This window comes from Budorcas taxicolor, chromosome 25, assembly GCF_023091745.1.
Source record: "Budorcas taxicolor isolate Tak-1 chromosome 25, Takin1.1, whole genome shotgun sequence".
Lineage (NCBI taxonomy): Eukaryota > Metazoa > Chordata > Mammalia > Artiodactyla > Bovidae > Budorcas > Budorcas taxicolor.
In genome coordinates, this window is record NC_068934.1 from 7,593,286 (window position 1) to 7,614,117 (window position 20,832).

General features: G+C 40.2%; 1 protein-coding gene across 1 annotated transcript in view; it reads left to right on the forward strand.

Annotated features, from left to right (window-relative positions):
* The window catches only part of GRM5 (glutamate metabotropic receptor 5), a 616,792-nt gene that overhangs the window by 419,660 nt on the left and 176,300 nt on the right, over positions 1 to 20,832 (forward strand). Inside the window, exon 3 of the mRNA XM_052662217.1 lies at positions 16,707 to 16,942. Within this exon, the coding sequence (XP_052518177.1) occupies positions 16,707 to 16,942 (236 nt within the window). The remainder of the gene's footprint in view (positions 1 to 16,706; positions 16,943 to 20,832) is intronic.

A 20,832-nucleotide genomic window follows, 5' to 3' on the forward strand; every position in this document is an offset into this window, starting at 1 on the left:
CTATTTGGATTAATTATTGGGCGTGTGGCATCTAAATTTTCCAGACTTTCAGGCTGTGACTTTCACCTGGATTCTTACATAATGACTACTTCTAAACCTTCACCCTGAACAATCTTGGATCATTTACTGGTCTTCTACAGCTTATGTTCACTTGTAAACCAGATCTGATGGGTGTGAGAAGTTAATAGTGGACTTGGTTTCAGTGCTTGTCATGGAGATAATTGGTCAGTGAAGAACATGTTGGCTCCAGGTAAAATGGGAACCGAAGAGAGTTCATTCTGTTTATGTACAGATATCAGTCTCCTGAGCACCTGCTAATAGCCCTTTCTTAATAACTCTGCCAGTGTATTTTAACACTACAAAGATGGGCAATTTATCAGAAGTTGAGTGCGGTGATTTAGGTAATTCTTTATTTAAAGTCTCAGAAAGGAAAAAAGAAATGAATTCCAAGGTGCACGTGAGCGTGTGTAACAAATTAAAATACTTCCCCCTGTACATTTTCATGGACAAAATCAGAAAAGTCTGGATGCAGATTAGGATCAAAGACCACAATGATGGGTTGTACTGGTTCCGTATTATGTTTTCTAGATTTAGGTAGGCTGAACTTACTGAGTCCTCTTTAACTCAGGGTTACCGCCTACTTTTCAAGCTGAAGTTGCCTGAAGTGAAATGTGAAGATGTAAAAATATTTACCTCACAAGGTCACAGTTGTTATCACTCTAAGTATTTGTTGGCCCAAATCTAGTGTTCAAGGGTGGGTAGGGAATGCCAGTTTTTCTTTTCTTTATCCCTCCTATGCAGTACTCTGCAAGAAAATTGGCATGTACGGTGTTGGTCACAAGATTCAGCTAAATGAAAAAACAGTATCAAATACTGGAGGAAGTTGAAGAAAGGAAGAGAAAAACATGTTAGATCTGAAATTATGAACTCCTTTGTGACCTGTTATAAGGGGTAAGGGGAAGAAATCAAATTGGACACTGGGAATTATAATCACCAACATCATCATAAAGTCTGCCTTACTGCTTGGAATTGAATAGATGTCCAATAATTGACTATCCAGCTGAACACCGTGCTCAGTTAACAGAGTAACAGAAGAAATTAGCTCAATTCAGTGGGAAGGGGTTTGAAGACTGAAAACTGGAAGTTACCCTAAGCAAGGAAGCTTTCAGGAAAAAACGGTTATGTAAAGTGATGGATACAATAGCTTATTCATAACATGCTTTCTCTATTTAACTGAATCATTTCGCTCACTATATTGCACATTTTACACAGTTGCTGCAATTTCTGCAATTCTCCAAATGGCTGTAATATGACAAGAGAAACAATAGATTATGTAATTCTCAATCTATTTACAATGATTTTTCTCAGCTTCTCTGTGAAGGATGTGTACGGTAAAGAAGCATCCATGGAGGGATAAAATTTTTAACCAGAGGGGGAAATACCTACCTCAATTTAAATCCTAAATGGAGGCAGGATGGATGTTCCAAGGATTCTGTATGTAATACCTTCCATCATTTTCTGTGATCCCTAAGTCTCTGGAAGTTGGTCTGCTCTGATCAAACCCAGAATTAGGTCACATTATATCACTTATGATGTTAACATGCCTTAGCCTTCCAAGGAGATCAACCCAGTCAATCCTAAAGGAGATAAACCCTGAATGTTCTTTGGAAGGACTCATTTGAAGCTCCAATACTGTGGCCACCTGATTCAAAGAGCCAACTCATTGGTAAAGACCCTGATGCTGGGAAAGACTGAAGGCAGGAGGAGAAGGGCGGCAGAGGATGAGATGGTTGGATGGCATCACGCACTCAGTGGGCATGAATTTGAGCAAGCTTCAGGAGATGATGAAGGACAGAGGAACCTGGCATGCTGCAGCCCATGGGGTCACAGAGAGTTGGGCAGGACTTACTGACTGAACAACAACAGCAAAGCCTTGCAAGTGAGGAAACATGGAAAAGAGGCGGAGAGTGAGTAATAACTGTCTATTGCTGGGTGACAAATTACCGCATGTTCAGCTACGTAAAACAATTTTTCAATATTCTATTGAACTTTCTGGAGATCAGGAGTCTATGTAGAGCATAATTGGGTTCTCCAATCAGGGGAAAACAGGCTGAAACCGAGGTGCATTCCTTTCTGGAGGCTTTGCGGAAGAATGTGCTACCAAGCTCATTCAAATTTTGGTGGAATTCAGTTCCTTTGAGATGCAGCTTGAGCTTACTCTTTGCTGGCATGACCCAGGGGCACACGGAGGTCCTCACGGCCACCTGCGCTCCTTACTGGGCAGCTCCCTCCATCTCCAGAACCAGGACTGGAGTGTCTCCTGCAGCTGGGTGCTGTGCTTAGTCAGTCAGTCCTGTCTGACTCTTTGCAACCCCATGGACTGTAGCCCATCAATCTCCTCTGTTCATGAGAATTCTCCAAGCCAGTATAGTGGAGTGAGTAGCCTGTCCCCTCTCCAGGGCATCTTCCCAACCCAGGACTCCAACTGGGGTCTCCTGCACTGCAGGCAGATTCTTTACCAGCTGAGCTACGAGGGAAGTCCCTCTCGAACTCTTTCTCCTGCCAGATCCTACTCATGTTTCAATCTCTTTTGTCGGAAAAGACATTCACTTTTCAGGGACTTTCCTGATTATGTGAGACCTACTAAGACTTACCTCCCTTTTTCAAGGCTACTTTTCTTGGGATCTTGTCTGCATGCTAAGTCACCTTAGTCGTGCCTGACTCTTTGTGACCCTATGGCATGTAGCCTACCAGGCTCCTCTGTCCATGGGATTCTCCAGGCAAGAATACTGGAGTGGGTTGCCATTTCCTTCTCCAGGGGATCTTCCTAACCCAGGGATTGAACCCATATCCTGCACTGGCAAGTGGGATCTTTACCAGGAGCACTGCCTGGGAGACCCCCTTGGGATCTTAATTATATTTTAAGTATCTCGTCCCAGCAGCACCAATCTAGATTAGCTTTGACTGAAGAAGTAGAAGGTGTGACTGCACCGGCGTGAGAATCTTACTCATGTATCCCTGGCTCTGCACTCTGCTTCCTGTCCTCCGTCATGTGCCTCTTAAATATGATCCCCTTAACATTTCTCAGAGCTACTGTCACTGTGTGTCATCACTTTGGAGGCTCTAGGTAGTATGGAAAATGCTAGAGTGTTGGAGTAAAAAAGATTTGTAGGATTTTTAGTGGGTTATTTAATTCCTCAGAGCCTCAGTCTGGCTCAGAGGGTAAAGCATCTGCCTGCAATGCAGGAGACCTGGGTTTGATCCTTGGGTCAGGACGATCCCCTGGAGAAGGAAATGGCACCCCACTCCAGTACTCTTGCCTGGAAAATCCCATGGACAGAGGAGCCTGGTGGGCTACAGTCCACGGGGTCGCAAAGAGTCGGACACCAACCGAGTGACTTCGCTTTCACTTTCAATGTCCTCAGTGGAAAAAACTAGAGCTAATTATTACCTCTAAGGCCTGCAGAGAATTAGGAAAGTAGTATAATGAAATTTGGGCTTCCCTGGTGGCTCAGCTGGTAAAAACTCTGCTGGCAGTGCAGGAGACCCAGGTTTGATCCCTGGGTCAGGAAGATCCTTTGGAGAAAGCAATGGCTACCCACTCTAGTATTCTTGCCTGGAAAATCCCATGGACAGAGGAGCCTGGTGGGCTACAGTCCACGGGGTTGCAAAGAGTGGGACACATCTGAGGGACTAACACAAATATAATGGAAATCACTTGACTTACACAAGTCCACAAGTCCTGACATTTCTTCGTTCTTTTGAATGTTCCGATATAGCTCCTCCAATTTCCATCTACTTATCTTTGGAAATGGGACAAAACTAAGATTGACAAGCCCTGGAGATAAGGTGATTTTCAGTCAATAACCTAACCATTTTCTCAAGAAGTCTACATTGCAGTTCATTTTGGAATTAGTTCATTAGTGTTAACTGGTGTACATTCATAAGAACTTTCATTTAAAAGCTCCGTATCTTTCTTTGTTTTTATTATTTTTTAGGGATCCTAATCTCTTACTCCCCCAGGGGAGGAAAGCAAAGAATATTATGTAAAGACAGACAACCACTCAGTAGACTCATAGTATTAGAAAAAAAAAAAAGTCCCCAAATATCTGTTAAAATGCTGTTGGTAAGAGATTTGGCAATATGATGATTACACGTGAGTAGAACAGCAGTTTCCATAATAATTATGTGGGCTGTGAAAAGATTTTGAAAAAAAAAAAATGCTGAGATGCAGCCTAATGAATGTACTCATTAACCTTAATAGCATCAGGTAGAGGAGAAGACCAGTTTGGAGGGGGCATGAATTCAGCCCTTCAGAGTCATTTTATAAGGCACATCCAACAGTGTTGTTTTCTCAGTTACAAATGAATACAGGCAGTTATCTGCAAAGAATGCTCTATACACTGAAATTTGCTTTTTATTTTTTTAATTTAAATTTATTTATTTAAATTGGAGGCTAATTACTTTACAATATTGTATTGGTTTTGCCACACATCAACATGAATCCGCCACGGGTGTACATGTGTTCCCCATCCTGAACCCCCATCCCTCCTCCCTCCCCATACCATCCCTCCAGGTCATTCCAGTGCACCAGCCCCAAGCATCCTGTATCGAACCTGGACTGGTGATTTGTTTCTTATACAATATTATACATGTTTCAGTGCCTTTCCCCCAAATCGTCCCACCCTCTTCCTCTCCCACCGAGTCCAAAAGACTGTTCTATACATCTGTGTCTCTTTTGCTGTCTCTCATACAGGGTTATCGTTACCATCTTTCTAAATTCCATATATATGCGTTAGTATACTGTATTGGTGTTTTTCTTTCTGACTTACTTCACTCTGTATGAAATTTGCTTTTTAAAGTGTAATTTTCTGATGTTATGTTAAACATACGTTAAGTATTTAGCATGTTCAAGGCATTATAATAAACATAAGGATAAGATGTCCAAAACATGAAATTTATAGTCAATTTAGAGAAAATATAAATAAAGGTACCAAATTTTAATATGATGACAGAAGCAAAACGAAAAGCATCAACATGTTACCTCTACGAGAGCAGAAATCTTGTCTTCTGGTTGACCTCTCCATTCCCACATATCTAAGTTATTAGTTACCCAATACTTGTTCAATGAATAAGAAATAAACGTCACAGGATTTTGTAAGCAGAGAGGAACTATTAAACCAACGGGAGCTTGAGAAAGGTTTGAATAAGCTGCATTCAAGTTCAGTCTGTCTGCTTGATAGATGAATTGGACTTAATCAAATCAGGAAAAATGGGAGGGGTTGAAGGGTTGACTCTCCATGCAGAGGGACCGGCATACTCACAGGCTTGGAGGTGGGAAAGTCTGATGTACTGGAGGAATAAGAACCAAGTGCAGTGTCTCCAGTACACAGTATGTGTGTGACAGCCTCCGCAGTACCAATATTATCACGCTGCTGCTGCTAAGTCGCTTCAGTCGTGTCCAACTCTGTGTGACCCCATAGACGGCAGCCCACCAGGCTCCCCCGTCCCTGGGATTCTCCAGGCAGGAACACTGGAGTGGGTTTCCATTTCCATCTCCAATGCATGAAAGTGAAAAGTGAAACTGAAGTTGCTCAGTCGTGGCCAAGTCTTAGAGACGCCATGGACTGCAGCCTACCAGGCTCCTCCGTCCATGGGATTTTCCAGGCAGGAGTATTGGAGTGGGGTGCCACTGCCTTCTCCAATCATCATGCTAAGTGGGACTAAAGAGTTCAGTGGTCAAGAATAACTGTATGTGCCTGGCATACCCACAACACTACCCCCAGCTCCCTAATACATACATGCACACCTGACACAAATTTAATGACTACTAACTTCTCAGAATGGGCTTCCCCGATAGCTCGGCTGATAAAGAACCCACCTGCAATGTAGGAGACCCCGGTTCGACTCCTGGGTCAGGAAGATCCCCTGGAGAAGGGATAGGCTACCCACACCAGTATTCTTGGGCTTAGATGTTAAAGAATCCGCCTGCAATGCAGAAGACCAGGGTTCGATCCCTGGGTTGGAGGGATCCCCTGGAGGAGGGCATGGCAATCCACTCCAGTATTCTTGCCTGGAGAATCCCAAGGACAGAGGAGTCTGGCGGGCTAACGTCCATGGGGTCGCAAAGAGTCGGACACGACTGAGCGACTAGGCACAGCACAGCTTCTCGGAATAGTCATTCTGATGCCTACATGTTTGGTCTGGTATTGCTCCTTCTGACACTTTGAGATGATTTCTTTATGTTGTTTGCCCACTGCAGATGTCTCCCCAAGAACTCTGCAGAGTTATACTAAATAATCATGTTGCCATTGGAGAGTTCAGCTAATGCAATCCTTACCCATAGTATGCGATTAGCCTTCCATGTAAATACATCAAGAGACAATAGATGTAAGAACTAAGACTTTGGGAACACCCAGAATACTAACTGAGGTGATGGGAGAGAAAATCTCAGGAGGGCAGGACTGGAACGCGATTTTCAGTAAGTGACGATTCAGTGACTGGGAACCTAATGAACTGTACTGTTAATAGGAAGATTGAGTAAAAAGAGAAGAGGATGTTCAGTCTGAAGGATAAATGAGGAAGCTTCCAGCGGGCTAGAAGTCAGCATTGCCCATTCAAGCAGGCTGTGTCTAATGGACTACCGGCTCCTTGAGGGCATGTACTGGAAGCTACCACAGTATCTGTGCAATTTGAATGTACAGAATATGCATAATATGCATTCAAATGCTTATTAGATTAATTGGAATGAAAAGTACATGGAGACTGTTACTGGAGGATCACTTAACTCAACCTTCTGTGTTACACAATTTTTTGTTTCCCATAGCAATAACTTAAAATATATATTGAGGATCCTCTCTGGTGGTCCAGCAGTTAAGAATCCAGCTGCCAGTGCAGGGCAGTGGGTCTGATCCCTGGTCTGGGAATATTCCACATGCCGTGGGGTAGCTAAGCCTGTCGGCCATAGCTCCCCAGCACACAGTCTAGAGCCTGCAAGCCGCAACTAGAAGGTAGGCCCCGTTCGGCGCATCTAGAGAAAGCTGTGCGCAGCAACAAATACCCAGACAGGCAAAAACAGAAATAAAGTAACTAACCGATTAAACAAAGAGAAACCAGGGGACTTCCCTTGTGGTCCAGTAGTTTTTAAAAAAAGATATATTAATACGAAATGAGGAAAGAAAAGAAAGAACATATTGTCTGCATTTAACAGATTTATATTTTGATACGAGAGACAAATTTTTAAATTATTGAGCAACTCTGTTTAACATTCAATAATTAGTAAACCTTTCATAATTTTCCAATATTTTATTACCATGGATCCTTAAGGGATTCCACATTCCAGAATTATATTTTGCAATTAAATCTACTGATTGTAAACCCTGCAGTAATTATATTATAGCCATGATCATTGGCCTGCTTTAAATATCTATTAGTTAATATAAAAATAATTAAAATAATTCTAAAGTTAAAATGTTTATAAGGATATAATTGTATAGAGCATCAGTTCTTTAGAGTCCTATGATTTTCATTAGTTTTATCATTTTTTGAGCAAACAGCTATTTCTCAGCATACAAAATGCTAAATACAATGGTAGAAGGTGGATTAAAATGGCACTGTACCACAGCAAAGAAGATTTTTAACCTGTGCTTTTTTTACACTCATTAATTTTATATGCAGAGAACAGAAATCCAGGAGAAACAAAGTGCTGGAAAGCATATAAAAGGGAATTGGATCATTGCAGACCCCCTGCTTGTATTCATTTTTCAAACTCAAACCTATTTTTCTATATTTTAACCTAGGATATGGAGTGACAGTGTCACTTATAGTATCATTAATGTTTCCCATAAGCCATAAACATCTTCCTCTACCCACTATTCTCCACATAACTAGTCCTTGGATTTCTGAGAATTCCTTACAAATAACCTCTTCCTTCCCACTGCTAATACAACTCCATTAGTTTCCTTAACCACTGACGCATTATTTCCTAACTTGATTCTCTAACACTCATCTACAAGCTCTTCTACCAGGAGAGGCTTTTCTATCTCTCCTTGCTATTCTTCAGAACTCTGCATTCAGATGGGTGTATCTTTGCTTTTCTCCTTTGCCTCTCACTTCTCCTTTTCACAGCTATTTGTAAGGCCTCCTCAGACAGCCATTTTGCCTTTTTGCATTTCTTTTTCTTGGGGATGGTCTTGAACACTGCCTCCTGTACAATGTCATGAACCTCCATCCACAGTTCTTCAGGCACTCTATCAGATCTAATCCCTTGAATCTATTCATCACTCCCACTGTATAATCATAAGGGATTTGATTTAGGTCATACCCGAATAGTCTAGTGGTTTTCCCTACTTTCTTCAATTTAAGTCTGAATTTGGCAATAAGGAGTTCATGATCTGAGCCATAGTCAGCTCCTGGTCTTGTTTTTGCTGACTGTATAAAGCTTCTCCATCTGTGGCTGCAAAGAATATAATCAATCTGATTTCGGTGTTGGCCATCTGGTGATGTCCATGTGTAGAATCGTCTCTTGTATTGTTGGAAGAGAGTGTTTGCTATGACCATTGCATTCTCTTAGCAAAACTCTGTTAACCTTATGCCCTGCTTCATTTTGTACTCCAAGGCCAAATTTTCCTGCTACTCCAGGTGTTTCTTGACTTCCTACTTTTGCATTCCAGTCCCCTATGATGAAAAGGACATCTTTTGGCGGTGTTAGTTCTAGAAGGTCTTGGAGGCCTGCATAGAACTGTTCAGCTTCTTCAGCTTTACTGGCGGGGGCATAAACTTGGATTACTGTGATATTGAATGGTTTGCCTTGGAAACCAAAAGGGATCATTCTGTTGTTTTTGAGACTGCACCCAAGTACTCCATTTTGGACTCTTTTGTTGACTATGATGGCTACTCCATTTCTTCTGAGGGATTCCTGCACACAGTAGTAGATATAATGATCATCTAAATTAAATTCACCCATTCCAGTCCATTTTGGTTCACTGATTCCTAAAATGTCAATGTTCACTCTTTCCATCTCCTGTTTGACCACTTCCAATTTACCTTGATTCACGGACCTAACATTCCAGTTTCCTATGCAATATTATTCTTTACAGCATCAGACTTTACTTCCATCACCAGTTACATCCGCAGCTGGGTGTGGTTTTTGCTTTGGCTTTGTCTCTTCATTTTTTCTGGAGTTACTCTCCACTCTTCTCCAGTAACATATTGGGCCCCTACTGACCTGGGGAGTTCATCTTTCAGTGTCCTATCTTTTCATACTGTTCATGGGGTTCTCAAGGCAAGAATAATGAAGTGATTTGCCATTCTCTTCTCCAGTGGACCATGTTTTGTCAGAACTCTCCACCATAACCGGTCCATCTTGGATGGCCCTATATGACATGGCTCACAGTTTCATTGAGTTAGACAAGGCTGTGGTACATGTGATCAGTTTGATTAGTTTTCTGTGATTGTGCTTTTCATTTTGTCTGCCCTATGAAGGATAAGGAGCTTATGGAAGAGAAAAGGAAAGATATACCATCTGAATGCTGAGTTCCAAAGAATAGCAAGGACAGACAGGAATGCCTTCCTAATGATTAATGCACAGAAATAGAGAAAAACAATGGAATGGGAAAGACTAGAGATCCCTTTAAGAAAATTAGAGATGCCAGGGGAACATTTCATGCAAAGATGGGCACAAAAAAGGACAAAAACGTATGGAACTAGCAGAAGCAGAAGATATTAAGAAGAGGTGGCAAGAATACATAGAAGAACTAAAAAAAAAAAAAAAAAAGATCATGATGACTCAGATAACCACAATGGTGTGAACACTAACCTAGAGCCAGACATCCTGGAATGCGAAGTGGGCCTTAGGAAGCATCACTATGAACAAAGCTAGGGGTGGTGATGGAATTCCAGTTGAGCTATTTCAGATCCTAAAGAACGATGCTGTGAAAGTGATGCACTCAATATGCTAGTAAATTTGGAAAACTCAGAAGTGGCCACATGACTGGAAAATGTCAGTTTTCATTCCAATCCCCAAGAAAGGCAATGCCAAAGAATGTTCAAAGTACTGCACAATTGCACTCATCTCACACACTAGCAAAGTAATGCTCTAAATTCTCTAAGCTAGGCTTCAACAGTACATGAACCGAGAACTTCCAGATGTTCAAGTTGGATTTAGAAAAGGCAGAGAAACCAGAGATTAAATTGGCAACATTTGTTGGATCATAGAAAAGCCAAGAGAATTCCAGAAAAATGTCTGCTTCCACTTCATTGGCTATGCTAAAACCTTTGACTCTGTGGATCACAACAAACTGTGGAAAATTGTTACAGAGATGGGAATACCAGACCACCTGACCTGCCTCTTGAGAAATCTGTATGCAGGTCAAGAAGCAACAGTTAGAACCAGACATGAAACAATGGACTGGTTCCAAACTGGGAAAGGAGTACATCAGGCTGCATATTGTCACCCTGCTTATTTAACTTATATGCAGAGTACATCATGAGAAATGCTGCACTAGATGAAGCGCAAGCTGGAATCAAGATTGTGGGAGAAATATCAGTAACTTCAGAAATGCAAATGACGCCACCTTCTTGGCAGAAAGCAAAGAGGACTAAAGACCGAAAGTGAAAGGGGAGAGTGAAAAAGCTGATTTGAGGGGGATTCAGGATTGGGAACACGTGTACACCCGTGGCGGATTCATGTTGATGTATGGCAAAACCATTACAGTGTTGTAAAGTAAAATAAAGTAAAAAAAAAAAAAAAAAATCCAGTGGCATTGGGGTTGATTCCCACATTCCTCAGTGCACAGACCTCAGGAAAGGAATGTAATCACTCAATTTATATTGAGATGAATTCAAGCTTCTTTTAAAGATTCAAATGTCATGGTGAGAATATTGCTATTCTATAGCACAATGAAAAAAATAATGGTTATTTGACTCCTGTGGGCCTTAAAAAGTATGATGTTTAGGAGAGCTTACTGTGTCTCTACATTGGAAAGATTATCTTCTCTGTGGAAAATCCAAGTTCAAGGCCTCCAGGTTTAATATGCTTATAGAAGATAGAAATAAATAAGGAAAACCCTCTTATGAAAAAAAAAGTATATATATATATATTTAAGTAAAACTGAATCACTTTGCTATACAGCAGAAATTAATGCAATATTGTAAATCAACTATACTTCAATGAAAAGGTTTTTAATGACAAAAAAAATAAAATAAAACTCAACACAAAAAATGAAGATCATGGCATCCAGCCCCATCACTTCGTGGCAAATAGATGGGGAAACAATGGAAATAATGACAGACTTTACTTTCTTGGACTCCAAAATCACTGCAGATGGTGACTGCAGCCATGAAATTAAAAGACGCTTGCTCCCTGGAAGAAAAGCTCTGACCATTCTAGACAGCATATTAAAAAGCAGAGACATTACTTTGTCGACAAAGGTCCTTCTAGTCAAAGCTATGGCTTTGCTAGTAGTCATTTATGGATGTGAGAGTTGGACTGTAAAGAAAGCTGAGCACTGAAGAATTGATGCTTTTGAACTGTGGGGTTGAAGAAGACTCTTGAGAGTCCCTTGGACGGCAAAGAGATCCAACCAGTCAATCCTAAAGGAAACCAGTCCTAAATATTCATTAGAAGGACTGATGCTGAAGCTGAAGCTCCATAATACTTTTGCCACCTGATGCGAAGAACCAACTCATTGGAAAAGACCCTGATGCTGGGAAAGATTGAAGGCAGGAGGAAAAGGGGATGACAGAGGATGAGATGGTTGGCTGGCATCACCAATTTGATGGACATGAGTTTGAGTAAACTCTGGGAGTTTGTCATGGACAGGGAAGCCTGGCATGCTGCAGTCCATGGGGTTGCAAAGACTCAGACACGATTGAGTGACTGAAGTGAACTGAGTCAATATATAACCTTGTTTTATAGATAATCCAATCTAAAACGCTTTATATATGCATATATATATATATATATATATATGTCAATTCAGTTCAGTTCAGTCGCTCAGTCATGTCCGACTCTTTGCGACCCCATGTATCGCAGCACGCCAGGCCTCCCTGTCCATCACCATCTTCCAGAGTTCACTCAAACTCACGTCTATCATCGAGTCAGTGATGCCATCCATATATAGTTGATGAATTCATATTCAATTCATAGAAAAACAGCCCTGTACTCATGCCTGAATGCATCTGACTTTGTACGTAAAGCATTTCACAGATTTCTTGCCATTAGGAACTCTCGATAACACATCGGTATTATATATTATATACTTGGGGGTATTTTAAACAGCAAAACCATTTTTAAAATTCAGTTTAATTGGAGGATAATTACAGTACTGTGGCGGGTTTTGCCAGACATCAGCATGCATCAGCTCTAGCACACGTGTGTCCGCTATTTCCTGAACACCCCTCTCAGCCCCCGCCCCACTCCATCTCTCCAGGTTGTCCCAGAACACTGGCTTTGGGTGCCCTGCATCATACATCAAACTCCCACTGGCTATCTGTTTTATATATGGTAATGTGCATGTTTTAATGCTAAAAACACAAAATACAAAGACCTGGCCCTTAATAGACAATGAAGAAAATGTCTTTATAGTAGCAAAACTGAAGCAAGAAAGCAGAGGTTCACCTGGTCCAGCTTCCGCTGTGAACATGCACATCAGGAGACTCGAATTTTTTGCCGCCCTGAGCATGTCTGAGAGTGACCATAAAAGTGGTCTGAGTATTGAAATGGGGGCTGCAAATAAATTTTAGGAAACCCATGCATTTGTAAATTCAGAATCTGCAAATAATGAAGAATGACTATATATCAAAGAATTGGAAAGAAAGTAATGAAATGGATTATAAGGAGATGGTTAAAATGCCCACCAATTAGAAGAGAGAGAAACTGGACAGATGGATGGATGGACAGACAGACAGAAAGAAAGAAAGGAAGAAAGAATAGATACTAAATCTATAAAACTGCTTTAAATGTGGTACATTTTCAGTTTTTCTCCTTATCTCCCCCTACTTTTTTATCTAACTTGGTAAAATTTATGTCACCCAAGTTGCGCAGTGGTAAAAAAAATTTGCCTGCCAGTGCAGGAGATGCAAGAGACACAGGTTCCATCCCTGGGTTAGGAAGAGCCTCTGGAAGAGGAAATGGCAACCCACTCCAGTATTCTTGACAATCCCATAAACAGAGTAGCCTGGTAGGCTACAGTCCATGGGGTCACAAAGAGGCAGTCATGACTGACAGCACACACACACACACACACACACACACACACACACGTCACCCAAAAGCATTACAGTAGTGCCAGAATCCTAAGAGTCCACTCTAACAATGCAATGGAAAGCATTAGATAGTAGAAAGGTAAGCTCAAGTTTCTCTTGGCTATTCGTTTTCAGATTTATTATTCCTTACTAAGAGAAACCATATCATCTTAAAGCAAACCTTAAAAGCACATTTTTATGAAAATGTTAATATTTAATAAGCTAAAGTCAATAGAGCACCATCTAACTTAGCCAATATGGATTGAACTTTCTTGAGACTTACATGGCAAATATTCCCCGCTAAGCTTAAACACAATAACCCTTTTCTGTCCACAGGTACTGGAATTTTCTGTTTACACACAAATTATGTTACAGTTTTTATTTTGCTGTTGAATGGAAATCCCTAGAACAAACCTGTTTTAAAAATCACCTTACTTATATACTACTGAAAAAAAGATCATCTTTTGCTAAATTAAATGTAGAAATTAATTCCTGAAAAAAAAGAAAAAAGCTGAAGAACATGATGAGAGAGGAGTAAATTAACAAACTGGTCCTGACTTTTTAATGAAAACATTACCTCCAGAAAAGTTTATCAAGACAGGCTTTTTACAATCCCCATTAAATTCAGTGAATGAATTGTGAAGGGTAAATTGGACCCATTATAATCTTAACATTTCTTATGTAATACTCATAATCACAGCATTACATAAAAGCAAGCTAACACTAACAAAAGGAGCAATTTAAATTTCCCCTTCTTGGAGAACGCCCGCCGCCTGACAAACAGGGCTTCCTGTCCCATTTGCAACACGCCCATGCATCTCCTCGAGTGCCAGTGAGACCCACACTCTCCTATCAGTGATATAATAAACCCTCCAAAACAGAGCGAGAAAATGAAGCAAACAAGCCCACTTCATTTCAACTTGTCAGCTTTAAATAAAATCTCTGCAGCTGAAAATGAGAAACTTGAGGGAAGACAATGTGTGAAGTAACCACATTCAACATGGGGACAAAACATATTCCATTACATTTTTTTCCCTGATCTGCCACGGAAGTTTTTGAAATTTCAACACAGATCATTTTTAATAAAATCTTTTCTTGTCAAGGAAGACTTCAGAGGAAGAAATTGCTTATTTTTTTCTGTTTGTTTATTTTTCTTACTTCTCATTCACCCACTGATGCCTTCGGAAAAATCTTAAGTTATCCTAAGCCCCTATGATATCTTAATGAGTAATCTATGACCTTTGGAACAACTCTTATTATCAATTTTTAAGTCAGAGTTAGTATAGCAGAACACACTGAAAAAAGCTTTTTTTTTTTTTTTTTTACTTATTCCAACTTATTACTATATATTACTTACATAAAACCTTACATAATACACAGATTTTATATCCAAAATATTGGAGCCTGCCCTCTGCTTACCAAAATAAAAAGTATAAAAAACAAAAATGCATTAGGAGGAAGATAAAAAGGAATGAACATTCCAATAAATAGAAATACCTGAATATTGGTGAAATAAATAATGATTGTTAATGTAAACCCTTTCACTCAACTTTTCGCAGTACCTACTCCCCCTCACCCAGCTTATCTCCAGACCCTTTCCTGCCTTGCGTTCAGGAAGCTCCATTCCCCTCTTCCCCTCAACTCTCTCCATGTCATCTCTTCCTTCTCTGTTGTTATCCTTTTTTCATTGCTAAATTTCCCTTGACTTTATTTACTTCTCTTGAAAGGGCACGTGTGCCTCTTTAAAGGACGGTTAGTACCGCTGGGTCCAAGCAGATACACATCATAAGCTGTGCATATCTCAAATGACAGGAAGGATGGGAGAAGTCAGACACTTTTTTCCTGAATGCCCCAAGGTGTGTCCAGATTTCACAGAAACACATTTTCATGTCTTTTATTTTCAAAGTTTTATCTCATGTATTTTCCAAATAAGCTTAGAATACTCTTCCTTATTCTGTTACACTATTATACTAGAAACTCCAATTTCAAACTCTTGTTTTGAAATTCCTAGGTTACTTTGAGTGATCAGTACATAGAATGATATTGATGTTCAGGAGTATGATTCCTGTCACCATCGTTGATGGCCTATTGTTAAGAAGTTCTTTCAATGACTCTAGCGTAAAGAGATGCTTGCTCCTTGGAAGAAAAGCTATGAGCAACCTAGACAGCATATTAAAACGCAGAGACATTACTTTACCAACAAAGATCCATCTAGTCAATGCTGTGGTTTTTCCAGTAGTCATGTATGGATGTGAGAGTTGGACTATAAAGAAAGTTGAGTGCCAAAGAATCGATGCTTTTGAACTGTGGTGTTGGAGAAGACTCCTGAGAGTCCCTTGGACTGCAAGGAGATCCAACCAGTCCATGATAAGGAAATCAGTCCTGGGTGTTCATTGGAAGGACTGATGCTGAAGCTGAAACTCCAATACATTGGCAACCTGATGTGAAGAACTGACTCATTGGAAAAGACCCTGATGCTGGGAAAGATTGAAGGTGGGAGAAGGGGATGACAGAGGATGAGATGGTTGGATGGCACCACCAACGTGATGGACATGAGTTTGAGTAGATTCCAGGAGTTGGTGATGGACAGGGAAGCCTGGCTTGCTTCAGTCCATAGGGTCACAAAGAGTCAGACATGACTGAGTGACTCAACTGATACTGATAATGTAAAACATGATTTCATATGTGTATTTTACATGTATCCTTATTAGAGAAGTACCATGGGATAGGAAAGAGGATATGGACTATAAGGACTTCAGTTTGGGCTCTGATGAATCAATGTTTAATAGAATGACCATAATCAGAAAGTTTCTCTTGTTTAACCACTCAGGAAAATCCCCTCAAGTAGGAAATGGCAACCCTCCCCAGTATTCTTGCCTGGAAAATCCCATGGATAGAGGAGCCTAGTGGGCTACAGTCCATGGGGTCGCAGAGTCAGACACAAGTGATCACATACACACACTCACACATCATTACATGTAAAATGTAGGGAAAAAATGAATATCATATGATGGTTAAATTAACATTAGGTATATTTTAGAAATATTTTTCAGTTTTACTTTATGATCCTTATCATGATTTATTATTAAGTAAAGGAAAAGAAATATACTTAAAATTAATTTAACCTAGCTATTAAACATTCAGTAAATAGTGTGAATGGTGATATACAGCTTTCATGCTTATACTCTATTTTACAACCAGTGAAATTCTGCCAAAAGCATAAGGTTATTCTCAAGGTAAGTGAGACCAGTACCTTCTAGCATTCTTAGACACAAAGTTTCCATTGTATTTTGCATTTTTTATTCTACCAAGCTGCTATCTCAATAATCACGTAGTATAATGTAAGACCGTAGTGTGGCCTGAGTGCCATTTACTGATGAATGTTTTCAAAACAATAGCAAACGGCGTCGTTTTCTCAGACGAGACCTGTTCTGAGCTGAGGGGTTTTTGTTTCCCCACAGTGATGGCTGGGCGGACAGGTATGATGTGACAGATGGCTATCAGCGAGAAGCTGTTGGTGGAATCACAATCAAGCTCCAGTCTCCCGACGTCAAGTGGTTTGATGATTATTATCTGAAGCTCCGGCCAGAAACAAACCTCCGAAACCCTTGGTTTCAAGAATTCTGGCAGCATCGCTTTCAGTGCCGGCTGGAAGGGTTTGCACAGGAGAACAGCAAATACAACAAGACTTGCAATAGTAAGCAGATTTATTCTTTCATTTAAAGTGGGTAAGGCTCAGGCTCCATCTTAAGTAAACTGTGTTATGAGGATAGCGGCTGTCATCTGTTAGAAAGGAGGGCTCTTATATAGAGTGGGTACTGCTGCTTAGAGGGATAAGAACACATAAGAGAGTAAATGTTCACTCTATTAAGATTTCAAACTGTTTCTATCATTCAGGATATTGGCAGTGTGCTACAAAGCTAATGTGAGCTCCAGAAAGGAACTCTTCTTGACATCTTTGAAGGCAAGAAATACATTCTGGTTATTTTGATTATCTTTGGCAATTAGCACAGTAGAAGGCACATAGCAAGGATTTCATGTACGTCTGAAAAATGAATGAGTGAATGTTGAAGGACGGAGCCAATTCCCACTTTCATCAATAAACTATAAAACAGTAGCAAGGATTTGCTATGTATAATTATGATGTTCCAGGAGACATAAACTAAGCAGAGCCATTCAAACTATTTATAAAGATTCACAACTAATCCTTTAGTTGTAAGGGTAACAAGATGAGGAAAACTAGATCCTGCCCTCAAGGGATTTATTGTCTAGTTAGGGAGGTCATAATGCCAATAAAAGCTGCACTTCAGTGTTGTGCGTGACGTAATAGGAATTTTAAACAAAAGGTTTGGTCAGTTTTATTTGTAGCAAATCCAAAGGGAATCTGGACTCGTAATAACCAGATAGGGTCAATATTGATCTGTAAGTCAAAATGCAAAGGTTAAGATTTGTTAAAACCAATAAAGGGTTTGCTAAGACTGATTTATCCCGCATTGTGTAACAAGCACCTCATATGTGTTTGCAAAGGAGTGAAATGTTTTAGTTGGTGGTGTAATGCCTTTATCATGATGCTGGAACAGAAGAGTGCACTGGAACAAGGAGGTTGAGGTGGAAATCCTAGTGCAGGAACTAATTCTAGTCTACAGAGAAGCTGTCACCAGCACCGAAATGAGGAAAACAGGAACAATGTAGGGACTTCTTTGTAATGCCTCTCCCGAGTTCACATCCATACTACGTTTTTTCTATCAGTCCCTTCTTTTGTGAAATGAATGAAGTAGTAAGTGCTGGTCTGTGATGACTTAAATGTCAGTATTTGGGAAAACGAGAACGTGGCAGCCTCATGTAAGTTCCTAATCTAGCAGTGGTGGAGAGGAATGCTGGGGTGGGATGTACTGCCCATTGAAATCCAGAAACCACAGAAGCCTGCTGTGAAACTACATTTGCTTCTCTCCTACTTTAAATACTGCTAACTCTTGTCCAGAGTCTTCAAATGCTTATTCATTTCCTTTGTTTTTATGTTTTATTTTCATGAAAAAAAAAGTGTGTGAATATAAAGTTGTGACTTCTGTTTCACAATTTTATATCCAAGTTTTTATTTTTCACAGTTCTATCCAGTTTCTTTTTTCAATTTAATTTTTTTAAATTTTATTTTACTTTTAATTGGAGGATAATTACTTTACAATATTGTGATGATTTCCACCATACATCAACATGAATCCACCATGGGTATACATACATTGCCTTCGTCCTAAGCTCCCTCCTAAGCTCCCTCCTGTCTCCCACCTCATCCCACCCCTCCCTCTAGGCTGTCACAGAGCACTGGCTTTGGGGTCTGTGTCATACAGCAAATTCTCACTGCGTGCATGAGTAGCTCAGTCATGTCTGACTCTTTGTGACTCCATGGACTGTAGTCCACCAGGCTTCTCTTTCCATGGAGTTCTCCAGGCAAGAATACTGGAGTGGGTTGCCATTCCCTTCTCTGGGGACTCTTCCCCACCCAGGGATCAAACCCAGGTCTGCCATATTGCAGGCAGACTCTTTACCATCTGAGCCACCAGGGAAGCCCAAAGGCCCACCGGCTGGCTACTTGACATATGGCCATAGATATGTGTCAATGATGCTCTCGGAAATCATCCCACCTTCTTTCCCCCAACTGGGTCCAAAAGTGTGTTCTCCATGTCTGCATCTCCACTGCTGCCCTGTAGATAGGTTCATCACTACCATCTTTCTAGACTCCACATAAATGTGTTAAAATACAATATGTGTCTTTTTCTTTCTGACTTCACTTTGTATAATAGGCTCTAGGTTTGCCCACCACATTAGAACCAACCTAAATGCAAAAAGTGGTGCTGCGAAAAGAGGGCAGCTACCTGTAAAATAATAAAATTAGAACACTTCCTAACACCATACACAAAAATAAATTCAAAGTGGATTAAAGAAACAACTAAATGTAAGACTAGAAACTATAAAACTCTTAGAGGAAAACATAGGCAGAACACTCTTTGACATAAACCACAGCAAGATTCTCTATGACCCTAGAGTAATGGAAATAAAAACAAAAATAAACAACTGTGACCTAATTAAACTTAAAAGCTTTTGCAAGGAAAGCTTATGAAGGAAACTAAAAACAAGGTAAAAAGAAAACCCTCAGAATGGGAGAAAATAATAGCAAATGAAACAACCGACAAAGAACTCGTTTCCAAAATATACAAGCAGTGCATGAAGCTCAATACCAGAAAAATAATCCAGTCAAAGACTAGGCAGCAGACCTAAACAGACATTTCTCCAAAGAAGACATCGGGGTGGCTAATAAGCACATGAAAAGATGCTCAACATCACTCATTATCAGAGAAATGCAAATCAAAACCACAACAAGGCATCATCTCGCAACAGTCAGAATGGCCATCATCAAAAAGTCCATCCAGTTTCTGAAGGACACAGACTTCTTTCTTCCCTTGAGATTTGGGGAGCATATAGCCTCTATGCACTGATCCTATGATTGTGTACAGATAACTCTATGTAGCTACATTGGAGGCATTTTGGAGGGTCAGCTGCAGATCCAATCTCATTTCTGGTTCCTCTTCAGTTAGGACTTAGTGACAGCCCCTAACCAGTGTGCCTAAGTAAACTTTTCCAGTTGGTCTTTGCCCTCTTTTGTACTAGGGTTCTTCCTCTCCAACTCCTTTTTGTCTGAAATGTCCTCTCCTGGAAATAATTCTTTGTTTCTCTTACTTTTTTTTTTTTTTTTCGATTGGAGGCTTTTTGACATACAGTCTTGAAAAACTCTTTGATTTCCATGGAAACATTATTTCTATGGAAATTATTCTATAAAATTCTCCATTTGAAATTGTTGCTGCTGCTCTGCCTTTCCCATGAACACTCTGATGTGATTTCTCTGCTCTGGGGCTGTCCCTCACTCTATGGAAAAGCATTCTTTTAGTCCCACCCCCCTGGAATCTTATCTGTCAACAGGTGTCATCCGTGTACATAAAGATGAACACGGATATGTAATACCTCCGTTATTCTTCTCAATGAGAGAAGAACTGTCATTATCATTAAAGATAGCAAAACCAAGAATTAGAGAGACAAAACAACTTGCTCAGGAAAACACCAGAACTGACACTCACACTCAGGTTTGTCTGAAGTTTAGCTTATGTGCTACACTAAGTGAAAGTCGCTCAGTCATGTCTGACTCTTTGTGATCCCATGGACTATACAGAATACTGTATAGTAGAATGCTGGAGTGGGTAGTCTTTCCCTTGGTCAGGAGATCTTCTCAACTCAGGGATCGAACCCAGGTCTCCCACATTGCAGGTGGATTCTTTACCAGCTGAGCCACAAGGGAAGTTCATACTACACTAAAGAGAGAGACTATTTTCGTTTTAGAAATCACAATCAAATTTGCCTTCTATAATAGTTAACATATAGGTAGAAAATACAAAAAATAAAAAAATAAATATTATTTGTATATAACTATGGAATACAGTAATAGATACCTCAATATTCAGTAATCTCTACTTTTGACCATATTTCCTTATTTACTCAAATGTCCTTTCAGTATCCCAATCTACATTTTGAAAAAGACCC